We start from the raw sequence: 18525 nt of genomic DNA on the forward strand, positions 1-18525 counted from the left end.
AGTAATATGTTATATATAGACTATCTTACTGATTCAATCTAACTTTAAAACCCAGAATGCTCATAAACAGATTTTGTTTTCCTTAACTATACACAGTAATTAAAGTGATGAGAGGAAACAATGAATAGCAATGCCTCTCTACAGAGTGGATCTTTTATAACAGGTTTGCCATGATGTTCAGGTTATTTTTAATTTGCAAAATAAGGAAAAGTTATTTACTTGTTCCCATAACACAAGAACTAGGGGTCACCAAATGAAATTAATAGGTAGCAAGTTTAAAACCATCTAAAGGAAGTATTTCTTCATGCAATGCACAGTCCAACTGTGGAACTACTTTGCCAGAGGATGTTGTGAAGACCAGGACTTTAACAGGGTTCAAAAAAGAACTAGATAAACACATGGCGGTTAGGTCCATCAATACTTAGCCTGAATGGATAGGAATGGTGTCCCTAGCCTCTGTTTGTAAGGGGCTGGAAATGGATGACAGGAGAGGGATCACTTGATGATTACCTCTGTTCTATTCACTCACTCTGGGGCACCTAGCATCAGCCTCTGTCGGCAGACAGGATACTGGGATAGATGGACCTTTGGTCTGACTCAGTATGGCCACTCTTATGTATTCAAAAGTGATCCCCACCAATAATAGGGCAGATTTTCTGTTAAAGGTCAAATTTCATACATTAGCTTCCATCTCCTTCCTGTTTGGTGATAAATGACAATATACTTTGTATAATCTCATACAATGAATTATTTTCTGACTTTTACCTGATTTTATGGAAAGTTCTCAAGAAAACATTAATTCAAACTTTGACCTTTCCATCCAAGTCATAAAGCAATAGTGGAGAAATGTAGAGTAAGTCCAGAATGAACAGCCAATTAGTCTTTTCATTACTAACTTTTCATTACAATTCTACTTAAATCCATTGAAGGGAGCAAGTAAGATCCTGTAATGGGTTCTCCCTAATTCAACCAGAAAGCACAACAACAAAGCAATGTGTCCAGCAGACAATATAAGCTACTCTCCTTTGGCCTGCTAGCAAGCAACCATCACTTTGCTTCACCTTGCTTGATTAATCCTCTAGGGTAGCAGCCCAAAGGAAGCATGTCATCTCAAAAGTCCAAAGCAGATACAGTGAAGTTCAAACTTATTTATAGATATAAATTTCTCTTTTCTTAACAATACCGTTTGAGGAATACAACATTTTACTGGCACTATACTAGAAAGAAGGGAAATAACCCAACATAACTCAGCATGCACTCCTCACCCATCTTTCTAGCATTGCTAACCATGATTAGTTGGCAGGATGGTTTAATAATCTAAGGCACAACTCTGAAATACAATGAAACAGCAGGTTCAAAGTCAGGGGGAAATCATCTGAGCCGATTATAATCAGACTGGCAGATTTACCCAGTATTGCTCGGGTCTTTAGCTCAAGTCAAGGTTTTTTTTAAATAAAAGGAAAAAGTACATGCTTTATTTAAATTATTGTATTTTTCAAAAATATAATGTTATTTTTAATTAGGTTAATTTTTATTTCAGATTTCTTTAAAAAAGGGATTGTTAAAATTTGTTCGGTTCCTTTTTTTTAGTAATTTTTGTGTGTGTAAATTTTATAAAGTGTATTTTTTCCTTCATCCCTATAAATTCATATCAGTTGCTATATTTTAACAAAACAGGATTTAGTCAGTTTGGTTTCCAATAACATTGTCTTTTAGTTTTCAAACCTTAAGCATCGATTTAGCTGTGCCAAAACAGAGCACTATGCCAAATTTCTCTGTTTATCTCTTTTCTGTAAAGTTTATTGAAAAGCATTCCATTTGCTGGTTCACCCTGTTTTTCTAGCTCATCTTTGTTCAGTCTCTTTCAACATTCGTTCAATTATGTCTGTTTTGAGGACTGTACTTGATTTGGTGATCCTATCTCTTTTCTGTTTGGATTTATGAGAAGCAGTCCCATTCCAGGCACGTCCCATTTTCCTGGCACAATCAAACCCTTACTTAGCTTCAAGTTATGATATGAGGATACTGAATTTGGTGGTCCTACCTCTTACTGTTTAGGAGGAGTTCTTGATCAAACACAAACAAACTCTCTAAAAGGTATAGTGATAAACGGAGATAATTGCAGGCAATTTGCCATTCATGGGTATTTAGGATGAGATTAAAAAAGAGCGAGGGTGTGGACACTACGGATCACGTGGCATTTGAGACAAGTCAGAGAAAAGTTTTTGAAAATCACCAGATGAGAAAACCAAGACAACATCTTACTTCCATTGGGCATTAACTATACAGTATTAGTCTCTCATTATCTTTTTTTCATTGCTATTCAACAGTGGTCAATCAACTGGGCCATGTTCACTTGACTAGATAGGCCCTGGCTCAGAATCACCAATGGTAGGAAGACTGCTAGTGGGCCTGTTGTGACCTATCGAAAGTCAGGACAGTCCTAAGGGTCACAGAATAGCACAGGGGCTGGCAGCATGGAAAGCAGGTGATCTGCTGAGGGAATGCATCTTCTCTGCAGTCTCAGCTGATGAAGAGTCTCCTGATGAGCCCCTGCTTGCATGGAAAGACTCCCCCCACAGTAGACACTTCTGAAAGAGGACAGCAGTGAAAACATTGCTTATCCTTGCCCGAGCGTATATCCTCTCTGGGGTGTAACAGCACTTGGTGGCACTGGTAGACTACATGTGGCCCAAAAGTTTGGAGACAGTTCCTCCAAGCCAGACAGTACATATCTAATGTGGGCCTAGGAATATTCAAGTTCTTTAATAACTCATTTGACCATATTAGTCAAGGGAGCAGCAAAGCAATTTCTTCTCTGTATATGGTACTGGCGGACCTGATACTACAACACCGTGGGCAGCTCTGGTGCTTACATTCTTAGAAGACAATTGATACGTTGGAGCTGGTACAGAAATCATTTGAGGGCTGGAGAAAATGCCTCTCAGTGAGATATTTAAAGAGATCAATCTGGTCAGTTTATTATAATGGAGATTGAGAGGTAACTTGATTACAGCATACAAATACATTCACAGGAAGAAAGTACCAGGTACTAATAGGCTTTTTAATATGCAGAGAAAGGCATAGAATAAAACTATGACTGGAATTGGAAGCTAGACAAATTACCACTGAAAACAAGGCATAATTTTTAACAATGAGGGTGATTAAGCATTGGAACAATCTACAAAGGGAAGTGGTCGGTTCTCTATCTCTAGCTATCTTCTGAATGCCTGTATAGAAGATATGTTTCAGCCAAACACAAGTTACGTGTTAGTCAAACATGAGCTACTGAAGCTCAATAGAGATAACTGGGTGAAATTTAATTGCTGGTGGTATATATAGGAGGTCAAACTGGGTGATTTAAAATGGTCCCCCTGACCTTAAACTCCATGTATCTAAGGAGACATGAATCTCCCCCCTCACCCATCTTTATGGAAACAGGGGTTTTAATCCATTTAGACTTCTCTTTTTGACATTCTTTACTGGCAGTTTTTCTCAATCAGCCTAATCTTTTCCCATCAGGCTTCATGATAATCCCATTCTGCTATACTCCTTAAACTAATAAAAGATTAGGGTGACATTTGAGAAAGGGCATCGCATTAACCAGCAGCTTTCCCCTCTCAACAGATTACACGGTGCAAAACGTAGAGAGCAGGCCATTAATCTTATGGTAACAAGGTGTCTTTCTGAATGGAGACCTCCTTCTTGATCAATATGAAGGGCCCGGGAATAATGAGGACACTGATGCCTGACATCTCTGGCAATTTTGCCAGGAGGCAGCGGATCCATAAAGCACTCTGATATCGGAAACAGCCCCTGTCACCACACCATTCTGCCACAGACAATTGAGAGCAGGCTCCCACTAGGATCTGTCACCTCGTGTGCTGTCTGCAGATAATGAGCCTTAACCTATGTTCTAATTAGTGGCACAAAACTGTTTAACAACTTTGGCTTTGCTCTAACATGGAATCAATTAGGATTAGCAGCTGAATAAAGGGTAAATTTTCATGCCTCTTTCACTAAGCCTGCATCACTTGTGAAAATCACTAACAAAACCCTTTGTTCCTTCCAAGGGTGGTGAGAATAGTACAGACCTAATCACTGGCCTTCCTGTTCCAGTAAAGGGCCTGCTGATATCATTGCATTGCCTAATTAGTCTTTACACCACAAGAATAGAAAGCAGCCCACTGATTTATTTTTCCTTGTTACGTATATCTCGGCTCCCCAAAGGAAGAGACAGCAACTGCAAACAGAGGCGATAATATATCTGTCTTGTTTCTGGGGACTAAAATCTCACATGAAGTGCTGAGAAAATCTTTAGGAGAAAAATTTAAGTATCATTCTCTTTACCTGCACATAAAGTTGCTGGGCTGTGATATGATTTAAAAGCAAGGCAGGCTGGGTAACCTAACCAGCATATAAAATAAAGCCTTCATCCTTCTATGACATCCATGCAGGCAAACCTTGACACCTATGGCTTTGTCTACACTACAAAGTTTTGTCATCAAAACTTGCCTTTTGGTGACAAAACAGTGAGAACATGCACACTGCAGTGTGTCTTTTGTTGGAAAAAACTCCCACTTTTGGCCACAAAAAACTTCTACCCCATAAGAGATTTTTTTCCCCCTCTCCCTTTATTGTTAACAGACTGACAGTGTAGACTCTGCTGTTTGTTTTTTTGACAGAACTGGCTTCCACCAGTATCCCATAATGCCTGCCCTGATGGCTCTGCACAGCATTTAGCTCTGCTATCGTGCAGGCAGGCACCCTTCCCCTTTCAAAGCTCTGGGAAGTATCTGACAGCATAGCTAGCTGCTTAATTTAGGGAACAAACAAAGAGCAAATAAATGGAGTCCTCCTGTTCTGCCCTATTTGGAACACAGGGGCAGGCAGGCTGCTGTTGCAGGGGAAGGGGAACAGACTGCTGTGCTGCGTGGATATTTGACAGCATGGAGAGCTCACAAAACTACTCATGATGCCACTCCTGGCAGCAGAAGAGGCTGTGGGAGAACTGAGGGAGAATCCCAAGATGTGCAGGGCTCAGCTCTGACTTTCCACAACATGGCATTGTGGGATACATACCCACAGTGCATTGCTCACACAGTCGATGATGATGCTCCCAGTGTGGACATGATCTGTCGACAGAGGGAGCAACTGTGAACGCCCTCTGGCAATTTTTGTGTGTTGACATAAATTTTGTTGATAAAACTTTGTAGTGTGGACATACCCTAGTACAGAATTCAAAAGATTCTGCGTAGGTTGAGGGATATGATCATATGGAACAAGTTTGGCAGACCAAGGACTAGAAAAATCAGTCTGGGGCAGACTCTGATGAAGCATAGAGTGTGGGCAATGCAGCCAGGGTCCTAATAAAAGAAAACCACTTTGGATATGGTTTATACCGGGGTAGGCAAATACTGGCCTGTGGGCTGGATCTGGTCCACCAAAGTTAGCCCCTGTTGGGCCCCTATACCGTAGTATTTACCATTGTCTCTGCAGGTTCAGGGGATCGCAAACTCCCATTGGCTGTAGATTGTCGTTCCTGGCCAATGGGAGCTGAGATTGCCCGTACCTGCGGAGATACTGGCAAATATAGTGATAGTGGCCCACCAGGTCTAACCCTGGTGAATTGCCACCATTTTTTTGCCCACCTCTGGTTTATACCCTTTTAGTCTTTGGTTCTCTTCCGTGGTTAATGAACTATGATTTGCTCGTGCATCCTTTGGAGTTCAAAATTCCAAATTGCAGGTTTCTAGAGACCAGATGACCCTGTGCCACACTTCCTCTTCTGATTACATTCATTAGATATCATCTTCTAACTTTTTTATTTTGTTGTTGATGCAGGTATCTGAGGTTTTAGGAATGTCTGCTCTGTAGCAAAACCAATCTCTGCCTGTCCCATTTTGTCACTCTGCAAAGGTGTACCACTGGTATTATATTCCATTGCTGTCTCAGGTTCTGAGCTCACTATAGATATCAACAGGATGAAACTGATTACAAAGGACAACTATAAAGTCTGCATTTGCCAAAAGATCCCACACGGTACTATCTGTGAAATCACAGTATTTCCTTATATTCCAAATAAGAAATAACAGCAATAACTCAAATACAACTGGGTAGTATCTGATAATAAACTACTGAGTTCTTAACAGAAGTTAATGCAACCATCCTAATTTTGCTGTTTGTGAAGACGAAAAATTTCTAGTTGATGAAAGAATCATAATGGATATTTGAAAAGAAAAAAAAAATTCCAAGCTGTGGCAGATAAGTAAAAAAGAAAAGAGCTTGACACTTACTCTGACAAAGATTTTCATAGCAAGTTCCACCTTGCTATGGGGAAAAGTGTATCCTGTAATAGGAAGGACTTACCTATAAACTGTGGTGGGTGGAGAGTTCAGTGTGTCGTAGATAAGCCTCACGTGTCCTTGGTACAACTCCAAAGCCAAAGGATCATTGTCTCCTTTGTATAATAAAATGCCATTGTCTTTATCTGTTGCTACCTATGAAACATCAACAGATGAACATTTAAAAAATCAGCTATAACAAGTGCAGTAGCAATGCAAATTCTTCCTGCCTAAACCGCTGACCATGAGCCAAGGGGATAATTCACACCTACTCTATCCTTGGGGTGCGTCTACACAGCAGAGCTTAACTTGAAATAAGCTACGAAAATTGAGGTACATCAACTGTATAGCTTATTTAAAAAATGGGAGCATCTACACAGCACTTATTTCGAAATAGAGCACTCTTCCACCGACTTCCCTTACTCCTCGTACAATGAGGGTTACAGGAGTCGGAATAAACAGTCCTCTAGCTTGACAGTATTTTGCCATTATTTTGAAATAACTGCCGGTTGTGTAGATGTGGACTAAGTTATTTCGAAATAGCACTAATTATTTCTAACTAACGTTGCTGTGTAGATGTACCCTGGGTCTCTCCTAAGACTGCCAACAAAGGTTTTGACTGTAGTGATGAATTTTGCAAGGTGGGCTCTAGGTATTGGACTGGAGCTGCTAAATTCATTTGATAGGCCATTCAGCTGCCATCATGAGCTCGGTCATGCAGAGTCATTATTTGCAAATAATGTTCTGCTAAGATCCATTCCCATTTTCAAAGTAACTACTTAGGCCCTTTACACTGCAGTCCTTGAACATTTGTGCAATGGCATAATACTAGTGCAAATGCTCATGGGCTGTGAATTTTAAATGTTGCACCTTGAAATGAAATGCTGTGTCACTGGCAATTTGAACTTAAAACCCAGTTGTGAAAACCTCGCATCTCCCTAGAGTATGTGATCAACCCTGATCTTTATGTGAATGAGGGAATGGCAGAAATGTCATTTCACAGCTGGGCCTTGAAACAAAAGGACCTGCTATAGCCAGAGTCTCTCTTTAGTTCAAATAGTAGAGACCTGTATTTTAAGAGTTCAAGGGGCACAATTCTAAATTCAGCCTTTCTCTGTTGAATCTCTGTGTGTGAACTATGACTGTTTTTTGTCAGAACTTGATTCATTTCACACTCCCTACTAAGCAACAGCTTGAATTAGGGATTTAGAAAGGCAATGTATAAAGTAAATTAAGTTAATCAAAATTGCATAACAAATACATTTGAGAAAATTTCAGTCTGACCATGGTTATTCTGTGACCATGAAGAGAAACTAAAGTGTACACAATAGGTTATATACATTATGAATTATTCACTCAACTCTAGTTATCTCCGAGCTAGATCCATACAGTCAGAAAATAAGAACCTTTCAGTCCCTCCTAGATTGCCATCTTTGCTGTCCTAAAAATACCAGAAAGCTTAAACTCATAGATGATGAATCCACCTTCCCATGAGGTACCTCTAAAAGTGAGAGTGGAAGATGTTGGGGAGGAAGTACTGAGAACAAAATTTGTCTCAGGGTTATTTTTGCAACAAATATTGCAAAAGGTTTTTTTTAATGTCAGTTAAGCAGCAAAACTAAACAGTTAAATATTTCAATCTATTTTTATCTAAACAAATGCTCTTCTTTGCTCCATAGCAGAGCATGATTTTCATTCTTTTACGAGTATGTTTTAATAGAAGGCTCTCTTTAATCCCTTTTTAATGGCCAGAAAATTATCCCAATTTTACTTTCTTGGCAATTAATTAACAGATGGAGAAACAATATTTAAACTGGAAAATAAGATCTGAGAACACCATCTGTGTGTGTTCTATGAAATAAACAGGCTTGGCCTTCGAGTTATTGCTGGAAGACATGTTCTCCTTGTACATTTTACTTGAAGGAAAAATGTCAAGAGTTCCAAGCTCTGAACTTAACCTATGGTGCAGTGGAGCCCTTGAGAATGTCAGACTTTTTAGAGTTTTTGAGAGACTACGATCTGAAATAAAAGAATGTTGGAAAAATAAAAAGGTGAAAATAATATGTCTAATCTCAGCATTATCTGCATCACAATAAAGAGTTGTTATTTTTAAAAGGCAATTTTTAAAAAGATGCTAAGCAAGTCACGCCACATTAAAATTATTTATATTTTCAACTGTGAATTTTCAGAAGTTGAGGCCTTGGATATAAATGGTAAATACTGATCATATGGTCCCAGATGTTTCCTTTAGTTTGAAATAAATTCACCTATGATAGAAGAGATTAATCTAAACAGGTGGTGGCAATGTTAGGCCCAATACTAAAGATAGTGGAAAGAGTCCCAGCAACTTCAGTTACCTTGGGTTCAGGCCCTTTTGTGGTTTTTGGCAAAACCCTTCATGAATCTTATTTGTAGATTTTTTTTTGTGTGGCAGCCATAGCAATTTACAATATTGTTTCAATCAAGAGAACAAACTTGATAAAGCCTCTAAATTAGCCTTTGCAGAAAAAAATCAGTTCTCTATACTGGAATCTAGTCCCTTCGTCAAAGTCTTTCCCACTGCTATTCTGACTGTGTCAAATTTATGGTCTAACAAGTAGTTCTAGAAGAGAATTTGCAACATCAGAAGCCATTTCCTTTTAAAAATGAGAAAGTAAAATGAAGGAAGACACATGTGATAATCTCCCTTTCTCACATATCTTCATTTATCACTTAAAATGCCACACTTCTTTCGTAGGTGAAGCAAAATGCAGGACAATGTAGCACTTTAAAGACTAACAAGATGGTTTATTAGATGATGAGCTTTCGTGGGCCAGACCCACTTCCTCAGATCAAATAGTGGAAGAAAACAGTCACAACCATATATACCAAAGGATACAATACCCCAGACTAACACGGCTACATTTCTATCACTCTTCTTTCGTAGGGTGAGGCTGGAAAAGTAACAGTTAAGGTGCGTGGCCAGTGGAATATAGAAGAGATATATTACACCACAGATTACTTTTATGGCTCTCTTTTCTCTTCATTACAAACTGTAAAAAGGGGCAGATATTTCCCTCTGTTACTCTCAGCCACTGGAAGAGTAATTGCAATGTAAAAGACCTGGATCTAATATTGGATTTAGTGGCTCCAATCCAAAGCATCTGTGATCCAGAAAATAGAAACAAATACTGTAGGAGAGGCATGGTAACCATCATCTTCTAAAGCACAAAACACAAAGCAAACTGAAGTGATCTAAGGAGACATTTAACCAAAATGTACACACTTTTGTCTACATGAACATGCACAGGAATGCCTGAGTAGTCTGATTTCTGGAAAAAGTCATTTCAAGCAACTTCTTTTTACAATGCTACGCCCCACTGTTAAGCATGGACTGATGAAGGATGAAAGGCTAACCCTTATATCAGCAGCCAGACGAGGAAATTTGCAGACACCGTCTCTGTTTAAGCTGCTAATATCACCTTGTTATGCGAGTCTCAGGATGTAACAAGGTGGAGAAATTGGGGGTCAAACCAGGGCCAGGATGCTCTCAGTGGCTCCATGATGTGACAGCACAGTAACAGAGCCGCTACCGTCACCTGCTAGACACGGCCCCAACTATCTGACATTCTGTGGGTCAATAAAGGCACTTCCTCCGGGATGAAAAACACTTACAGGTTATTGCTTGGAAGGACACTGGGCTGACAGATGAGCCGTTACCTCGCCTGTGTGACATACCTGCAGGGAGATGTTTGCTTGAGACCGGATTTTGGCCGACGGCAGCTCAACATAAGAATCCTTCCCAACAAAGTTGACGGTGATGAGTTTCTCGCACTTTTGGCCAGCGAAGCCAGCTAGGCAGCGGCAGACTGGTTCGTGGTGCACCACAATGCACTGAGCCCCATTCTGGCATTCATAGTGGTCACAAGGGCTGGTCTGTAGCAGAACCATTGGCGGAGGGTTTTCACAGAAGAGTCCGCTTTAAGGGGAAAAAAGAAGCACCTGTAATTATCAAAACCCTTTAGCGATCAGGCAGCATTGTCAGGATCTGAGATTCAAACATCCTATTGTATTGCAACCCCTCCCCCCCAAATCTAATAAACCACATGGCATTGTGACTCCCAAGTGTTCACAGAGATTTGGAGGAGGCCATTTCAAATTACATGCCTGAAAATAGGGTCATATTCTGAGCAGCACGGGTGGACATATCCATTCTAATGTGGCTATAAATAGTGATAGAGTAGGGCTATCACATTTTTAAAGGGGGGGGCCCACTGCACAAATTTCTGAAGTGGCCCTGGGCCACCCCAGAAGGGGTGGAGCCAGGAGATTTCTTGTGCTCCCCCGTCCACAAATCCTGATTGGCCTGGAGTGGGGCAGTGTGTGAAGTCTTTGCTCCCGCCCCCAGTGCCTAGAGAGAATCACCAGCTGGAGGTTCCCTCTAGGCACCCTTGCAGGAATAGACTTCTCCTACTCCTCCTGCCTCCAGGCCAATCACGGGCTGGGAATGGGGGAACGTGTGAAGTCTCTGCTCCCCGCCCCACCAGTGGCACATGACAGCTAGAGAGAACTGCCCGCTGTTTAAAAACAGCTGGTGGTTCCCTCTGGTGCTGCGCACTCACGTGCTCCCCCATCCCCAGGTCTCGATTGGCCTGGGGGTGGGAGAGCAGCAGGACAGCCGTGGGCTGGATCAGCTGGCTTGGTGGGCTGCATCTGGCCTGTGGAGGCTCTCTCGCTCACCCCTGTGGCAGAGGCTAGAGTACATTCAGCGTGTAACAGTCATTCAAGAAAGCGGTGGGTCGTACTCATGTTGCTAGCCCAACGCTGCAGCCTCTACTGCCATGCCTACCATGCTATGTGTAGCTGTGCTAGTGTGGATGAAGCTAGTATGGGTGTGCCTACTTGAGCTGCAATCACCTCAGACAACACTGTAGATACCTATTATGTATTTTAAAGAGTTTGCGCACTTGTCTGTGTGTCTGTCTGTCAGTCTGTGAGTCAATTTGTTCAAGAACTCCTCCTAAACAGTAAGAGTGACAACCACCAAATCTGGTATGACAGCTTCCTCTTATCATAACTTCAAGCAAGGTCAGGGTTCGGTTGTGCCAGGGCAATGGGATATGCCTGGAATGTGATTGTTTCTCATCAAAAGGAAAGGGAGGGGCATAATAGTGGGAATGGTTTTACTCACAAATGAGCACAGAGGGGCCGCAAGCTCCTCAGCCCTGGAGAACAGCCACTGGCCAGCAACACAGACCTCGCTGCCCCCAGGAGCAGCTGCCAATTGTACTGCATGACCCCCACTACCCGGGGAGATAACCAGCAGGTGGCCTGTGTGGCCCTCCCATTACCCTGGGCTGGTCCCAGGGAGAAGCCTGAGGGAGGCCTGCATCCTTCCCCCCAACAGGGCCGGCCCTGGGGAGAAGCTGGTGGGTGAGCAGCATGATTCCCACTACCCCAGGACAGCCCTGATTCCTGGCAATGTGGGGTAAGTCTTCTAGTTCTCTATGCACAAAGGAAGTGTGCTATCTCTGGCAATCTGATCCATTGCTGAAACTCAAAGCACTGACACCATGTTATTTGCTAGGCAGTTTCCCAACAATGATGCTTCTAGCAGCCACAGGAACATCAAATCCCTCTTAGGTGAGCTTCTGGTTATGTTAAAGGACTGCCACAGTTCTGAGGAAAGTCAAGTAAGCAGTAGTTAGAGGTGGATGAAAACAGAAATGTCATATCTGAGCATTCAGGAAAGCTGAGGTGAGGAGAAGACATTCAGATCCGGATCTATACTTTCTGTCTGACTTTTATCTGTCTAATAGACTGAGCCAAAGCCATGCATACAAACATCTGAACGTTGGATCCAGTCTGGCCTTTCAGGCTGGGCCCACATCTATAACTGTAGCCACAGTTCAATTTCCTGTGTTGTTTCCCTGACTCCATTATGTCTGGAATTTGTTCCATACTATTTGCCTTCTCTAACAAGCTAGGAAGATGAAACTTCACTGAAATATCAAAAACAATATTGTGGTGGTGATGGGGGCAGAGTGTGAAAAACTACAGCGATCTTTCAATGTAATTCTACTTGACAAACTCAACAATAAAAAGCAGACTGAAAATCTCTACCCAGCACGTCCACTATACTCATACAATCCATGAGCACTGGTAGGCTGCCACATTAGGCAGGCAGTTTGTTAATCCCACTGAGACGCTCAAGCAGAAAAGCTCATCAATGCACCTGCTGTATGCCCCGAAGTTCCTAATTACAGTAGCTTTCCAAAACCAACAAAACTTTGTACTAATGAATACAGCATAAAGCTCTATGATCATTTGGAACCACTGGAGCTTGTGAATAAACCACTGAAATGATGAAAAATCTTTGCTCAGTGCACAGAGAATGCAAACAGAGCTTTGCTGTTATGCATGCTTAGTGCTCAGAGATGCTTCATGTTCCAACCATGGTATCTATGGCCTTTCTGATAAGAGGGTTATGGAAATCATATTCATACATACAAAATGCTAAACTACCTGGTACAGTTCTGGAGAGTTAAGTCAACCTATCCTGCAGGGAATTTCCTGCCCTGCATGGAAATTCCACCAAATGACAATTCTTATTTAAAAACAAACAAACAAAACAAAACTCTCATTCTGTAAGGAGATGAAACCTCCACGCTCCAAGATTATATATAGAAAGCAACTAAAGTTAGAATGCAATATTACTCCCTTTACCGAGCAGTATTACTAGGAGTGCATTTATTATTAACAAATAGGACGACTGTTATGTATTCAGTAGGAACTCCAGCTTAGCCATGAATTTACTTTTGTAGAGAAAGAAGTTAGTAAAGGAACTTGGGTTATGGCACCGTCTATTCTTCACTGCTGATTTCCTTACAGGAAATTTACCCGAGAAGGAAGACTTCTCACTGAACAGGTGTCATGAGTGCAAAACACTATTTCATAGTCATTCTTTCACTGCCGTGTTAGCGTGGTGATGGACTTAAATGCAATTAACGAAGCCATCATGGCATCACACGATAGAGGTATTTGTATCTGAGGAAAGGTGGATGGATCAAATTCGGAGGGCTAGCAAAGCTGATGATGTTACTCTGGATTTAGATCATATTTAGAGCAGAATTTGTCCCAGGGTTTCATAAGCAGAAGAGTAAGTAAGTTGTTAATTACATTTTGGATTCTTCACTTGACCCTGCTTCTGCAGCACTCCTTTCACAGCTAGCATGAGGGCATCTCTCGTTTGGGGGAACTACAGATGCAAGAGGGAATCTCTGCTTTCCTTTTTTCTTACTATTAGTTTCCCATTTGTTTCTTTTGGCTAATAACCTTGAAAAAATAAGCTAATAGCTAAATGCCGAAAAGAGTAATTAGCTGGGCTCTCCCTACTTCAGAGGAGCACCATATGGGATCTAATAATCTCCCTACCCCCAACCCACACCCACACCCACACGGTTTGTACACATGGTGTCTGCTGAGTTTGACTTGTACCATGATACTCTCCGGCTACGTCTAGACTGGCATGATTTTCCGCAAATGCTTTTAACGGAAAAGTTTTCCGTTAAAAGCATTTGCGGAAAAGAGTGTCTAGATTGGCATGGACGCTTTTCCACAAAAGCACTTTTTGCGGAAAAGCGTCCGTGCCAATCTAGATGCGCTTTTCTGCAAAAAAGCCCCGATCACCATTTTCACGTTCGGGGCTTTTTTGCGCAAAACAAAGCTTTGCGCAAAAGGGACTTTTGCCCAAATGGGAGCAGCACAGTATTTCCGCAAGAAGCACTGATTTCAGACAGTAGGAAGTCAGTGTTCTTGCAGAAATTCAAGCGGCCAGTGTAGACAGCTGGCAAGTTTTTCCGCAAAAGCAGCTGATTTTGTGGAAAAACTTGCCAGTCTAGACACAGCCTCCTAGTTAACTCTCAGCAAAATCTACAGCTTGGCCCTGCACATGGCAGCGTTATCATTGCAGACAGGAATCTATTATATTAGACTGCAAGGGGGGAGTGGGAAAAACGGTGGCAAAGTACTGTTCAACAGGCCCACCCTTCAGTGCTCATGGTGCCTCTGCTTACTTCACAACATGTATCACTCCTGGGGATTTCCCCAGTCCAAAGCCAGCATGACACAAAATCAAAATATACTAATGTGGATAAATACTCTTTCCGCCTTGTCAGCCACCATCATCTCTCCGTGCTTTCCAGGATAAACTACATTTCAACACTCTTCTTATTGTATTACCAAATGCTTCTGTCATCTGCCACACAAACACAGCCGCGCTACACAGCCGGACTCCACATGTGCACAGGACTACTTCAGCGCGGATTCTCTGTGCTTAGGGAACAACACAGGGAAGAGTAGTAGTTAATTAAGAATCTGTTCCATTTCTTGGAGCAGATGCGCTGTGCCTTGAGTGAGTCACAGTGACAGGACTTAGCGCAGGCTGAGGAGAACATTTCTCTTGAAGCCCTTTATCTATCCAGACAGCATAGTTTTACTGAGGAACTGGACAACCTATTCAAATGTTTCCCCATTTAAACATAAGTGTGTCCTCAAAACTATAGGCTAGAAGCCAAGGCCTTTTTGTATCCCTAAGGACCGGAAGTCAAAGTCTGCCCCTGCATGTCCAGGCTAGCTGAGTCCACAGGGCAGGATTCTATGGGACTGTATAATCCTCATTTATTTGAATAATCACTCTTGTGTTTCCTGCAGCAAGGTATCCGAAGGGGGAGCTCTGAAACATCCACACAATGGTGACATAAACCAACATGTTTTATGTAAAGCTCAGCAGCCTTAATAGATGTTTCCCATCTCAAACAACATTTATCAGAACAACACAGCTGATCTGTGGCTCGCTAAAGGGAACTTTTGACAAGTTAGATTTTGCCCGATGGGGTTTCATGAAATGGAGCTCATGAGCAGGGTAAACAATCACACTCAGGACAGAAGACACACAGAAGATGCTACAAGAAGAACAGGCAGGGGAGAAAAGGAGGAAGAGTTGCACTGTATGGGTATGTCTACACTACAGCGCTAATTCGAACTAACTTAGTTCAAATTAGTTAATTTGAACTAAGCTAATTCGAACTAACGCATCCAGACTAAAAAACTAGTTCGAATTAGTGTTTTGCTAATTCGAACTAGCATGTCCACATTAAGTGGACCCTGAACAGGGGTTAAGGATGGCCGGAAACAGTGAGCTGCTGCCGAGGGCTAGCCGAGGACTGTGCTTAAAGGGATCCGACCCCCACCCCGGACAGACAGTTCTCAGGGTTCCCCGCTTACAAAGCAGTCCTGTCTTGGATTGCCCTGAGTGCCCACAATGGGCACATCACAGCACTCGGCCATCAGACCGGCTGTGCTTGCCGCAGGCTGCCATCTGGGGAGAGGGGGCAATTGGGGGGCTGCAGGAGAGCTTCCACCCCCAGAAGCCCGCAGAGCCAGCCCAGTCCTCCCCATCGGGGGCTCATACCCCATTCCTCCCTCACCTCCTTCCACTTACCCTTCCCTAGCCCCCCTTCCTGATGTACAAAATAAAGAAAATGTGTGGTCAAAAATAGAATCTCTCTTTATTGAACAAAACTCGGGGAGACTGGGAAAAAGAGGTGGGAGAGGGGAAGAGAGAGGGTGGGAGAGAGGAGGGCAACTACAATGATCAGAGGTTTGGAACAGGTCCCATATGAAGAGAGGCTAAAGAGACTGGGACTTTTCAGTTTAGAAAAGAGGAGACTGAGGGGGGATAGGATAGAGGTCTATAAAAGCATGAGTGGGGTGGAGAGGGTGCATACAGAAAAGTTCTTCATTAGTTCCCATAATAGAAGGACTAGAGGACACCAAAGGAAAGGAATGGGTAGCAGGCTTCAAACTAGTAACAGAAAGTTGTTCTTCACAAAGCAAAGAGTCAACCTGTGGAACTCCTTGCTGCAGGAGGCTGTGAAGGCTAGAACTGGAACAGAGTTTAAAGAGAAGTGAGCTCAAGTCATGGAGGTTGGGTCCATGGAGTGGTATTAGACAGGGGGTAGGAGTGGTGTCCCTGCCCAAAGTTTGTGGAAGGCTGGAGAGGGATGGCATGAGACAAATGGCTTGGTCACTGTCTTCGGTCCATCCCCTCCAGGGTCCCTAGGGTTGGCCGCTGTCGGCAGACAGGCTACTGGGCTAGATGGACCTTTGGTCTGACCCAGTACGACCATTGTAAGCTCAGGGCTCAGGGTCGGGGGTCTCAGTGGACCACCTTGATTTTCATGCAAACCTGCTCCTGGGTGGCCAGGCTGGCAGCTCTCCTGCCCTAGACGGCCACTTTCCTGTGCCTAGTGCGGAGATCGTGGATAAGGTCCACGATGTCCGCACTAGACCAGGCGGGTGCCCGCCTCTTGCGGTCCCGGGCAAGCTCCCGGGAGCCGCCAGCCTGGTCCTGGGAAGAGGGGTTGGGCTGGGGGGCATCGGGTGGCTGGCTCGAGCCGTGCCAGGTGCAGGGTCTGCTAGCTGGGTGCTGGCAGGCTTGCACCTGGCACGGGCACCATAGCCAGCCCGTGCCCCTTTAAGGGGTCCGGGGCCGGGAGGGGGGCAATAGAGTTTCCCTGGTGTTGGCCAGAGTGGCCACCAGGGAAACCTGGGGAGGGCTAGCCTCCCACTAGTTCGAATTAAGGGGCTACACACCCCTTAATTCGAACTAGTAAGTTCGAACTAGGCTTAGTCTTCGTACAATGAGGTTTACCTAGTTCGAACTAAGCGCTCCGCTAGTTCGAATTAAGTTCGAACTAGCGGAGTGCTAGTGTAGCGCCTATCAAAGTTAATTCGAACTAACGTCCGTTAGTTCGAATTAACTTTGTAGTGTAGACATACCCTTAGAGACCTGATGGGCAGAATCATCTGGGATGCTAACATGAAGGGGAAAGGAGTCCAGGACAGCTGGCAGTATTTTCAAGAAGCCTTAGTGAAGGCACAGAAAGAAACCATTCCAATGCGTAGTAAGATAAGCGAATATAGTAGGAGACCGGATTGGCTTACTGGGGAAATCCTTGGTGAACTTAAGCACAAACAGGGAGCTTACAAAAAGTGGAAACTTGGACAGATGACTAGGGAGGGGTATAAATGTATAGCTCGACAATGCAGGGGAGTTATAAGGAAGGCGAAAGAGCAACTGGAATTGCGATTCGCAAAGGATGTGAATAGTAATAGAGAGGTAGTCATGTTAGTCTGATCTTGCAAAAACAAAAGGAAATACTATGTAGCACTTTAAAGACTAACAAGATGGTTTAATAGGTGATGAGCTTTCACGTCATCTGTCACTAGGTTACTGCCATCGTCCAGTAGGGGCCCAACACCCTCTCTGATCACCTTCTTGCTAACATGCCTGTAGAAACCTTTCTTGATATCCTTCACATCCCTTGCAAAAACAAAAGGAAAAACTATGTAGCACTTTAAAGACTAACAAGTTGGTTTATTAGGTGATGAGCTTTCGTGGGCCAGACCCACTTCCTCAGATCAAATAGTTGAAGAAAATAGTCACAACCATATATACCAAAGGATACAATTAAAAAAATGAACACATATGAAAAGGACAAATCAAATTTCAGAACAGACGAGGGATGCGGGGGGGGGGGGGGGGTAAATGTCTGTGAGCTAATGATATTAGAGTGATAATTGGGGAAGCTATCTTTGTAATGGGTAAGATAATTAGAGTCTTTATTCAAACTTAGGCGTAAAGTGTCAGAGGATTCTCTTTCAAGTGTAGTCTGAAAAGGCCTTTGAAGCAGGATGCAGGTAATCAAGTCGTCGAGACAATGTCCTTTCTTGTTGAAATGGCAAGAAACTGTTTTTTCTTTGTGATCCTGTCTAATATCTGTTTTGTGGGCATTGATCCTTTGGCGAAGTGTCTGAGATGTTTGTCCAATATATATATTAGGTTGCATTAGGAAGAGCATTGCCAGAGAAGTGATTAATCCCCTTTATGCGGCTCTGGTGAGGCCACATCTGGAGTATTGCATTTAGTTCTGGGTGCCTATGATGGGGCAGCCCAGCCCCACTCTATAAATGAACCCACGGGCAGGGCTCAGATTGCTGAGAGGGTCCAGCTGGTAGAGAGTGCCCCTCCCTCATGGCCTTGCCAGGCATGCTCACTGGTGAGCCACACTATAAAAGACCCTGAGCTGGCTCACTTGGGGCTGATAGCCAAAGGGGAAGGACTGAAAATGCTAGCTCC

The 18525-nt window shown here is 43.2% G+C and overlaps 1 protein-coding gene across 1 annotated transcript in view; it reads right to left on the reverse strand.

The window, feature by feature from the left end:
• The window catches only part of SLIT3 (slit guidance ligand 3), a 791947-nt gene that overhangs the window by 29302 nt on the left and 744120 nt on the right, over positions 1-18525 (reverse strand). The window contains exons 31-32 of the mRNA XM_006115755.5: positions 10062-10302; positions 6370-6500 (exon numbers count right to left, since the gene is read on the reverse strand). Coding sequence (XP_006115817.1) covers positions 6370-6500; positions 10062-10302 — 372 coding nt within the window. The remainder of the gene's footprint in view (positions 1-6369; positions 6501-10061; positions 10303-18525) is intronic.

The sequence above is a fragment of the Pelodiscus sinensis genome, chromosome 16 (genome assembly GCF_052426305.1).
Source record: "Pelodiscus sinensis isolate ZL-2025 chromosome 16, ASM5242630v1, whole genome shotgun sequence".
Taxonomy (NCBI): Eukaryota; Metazoa; Chordata; order Testudines; family Trionychidae; genus Pelodiscus; species Pelodiscus sinensis.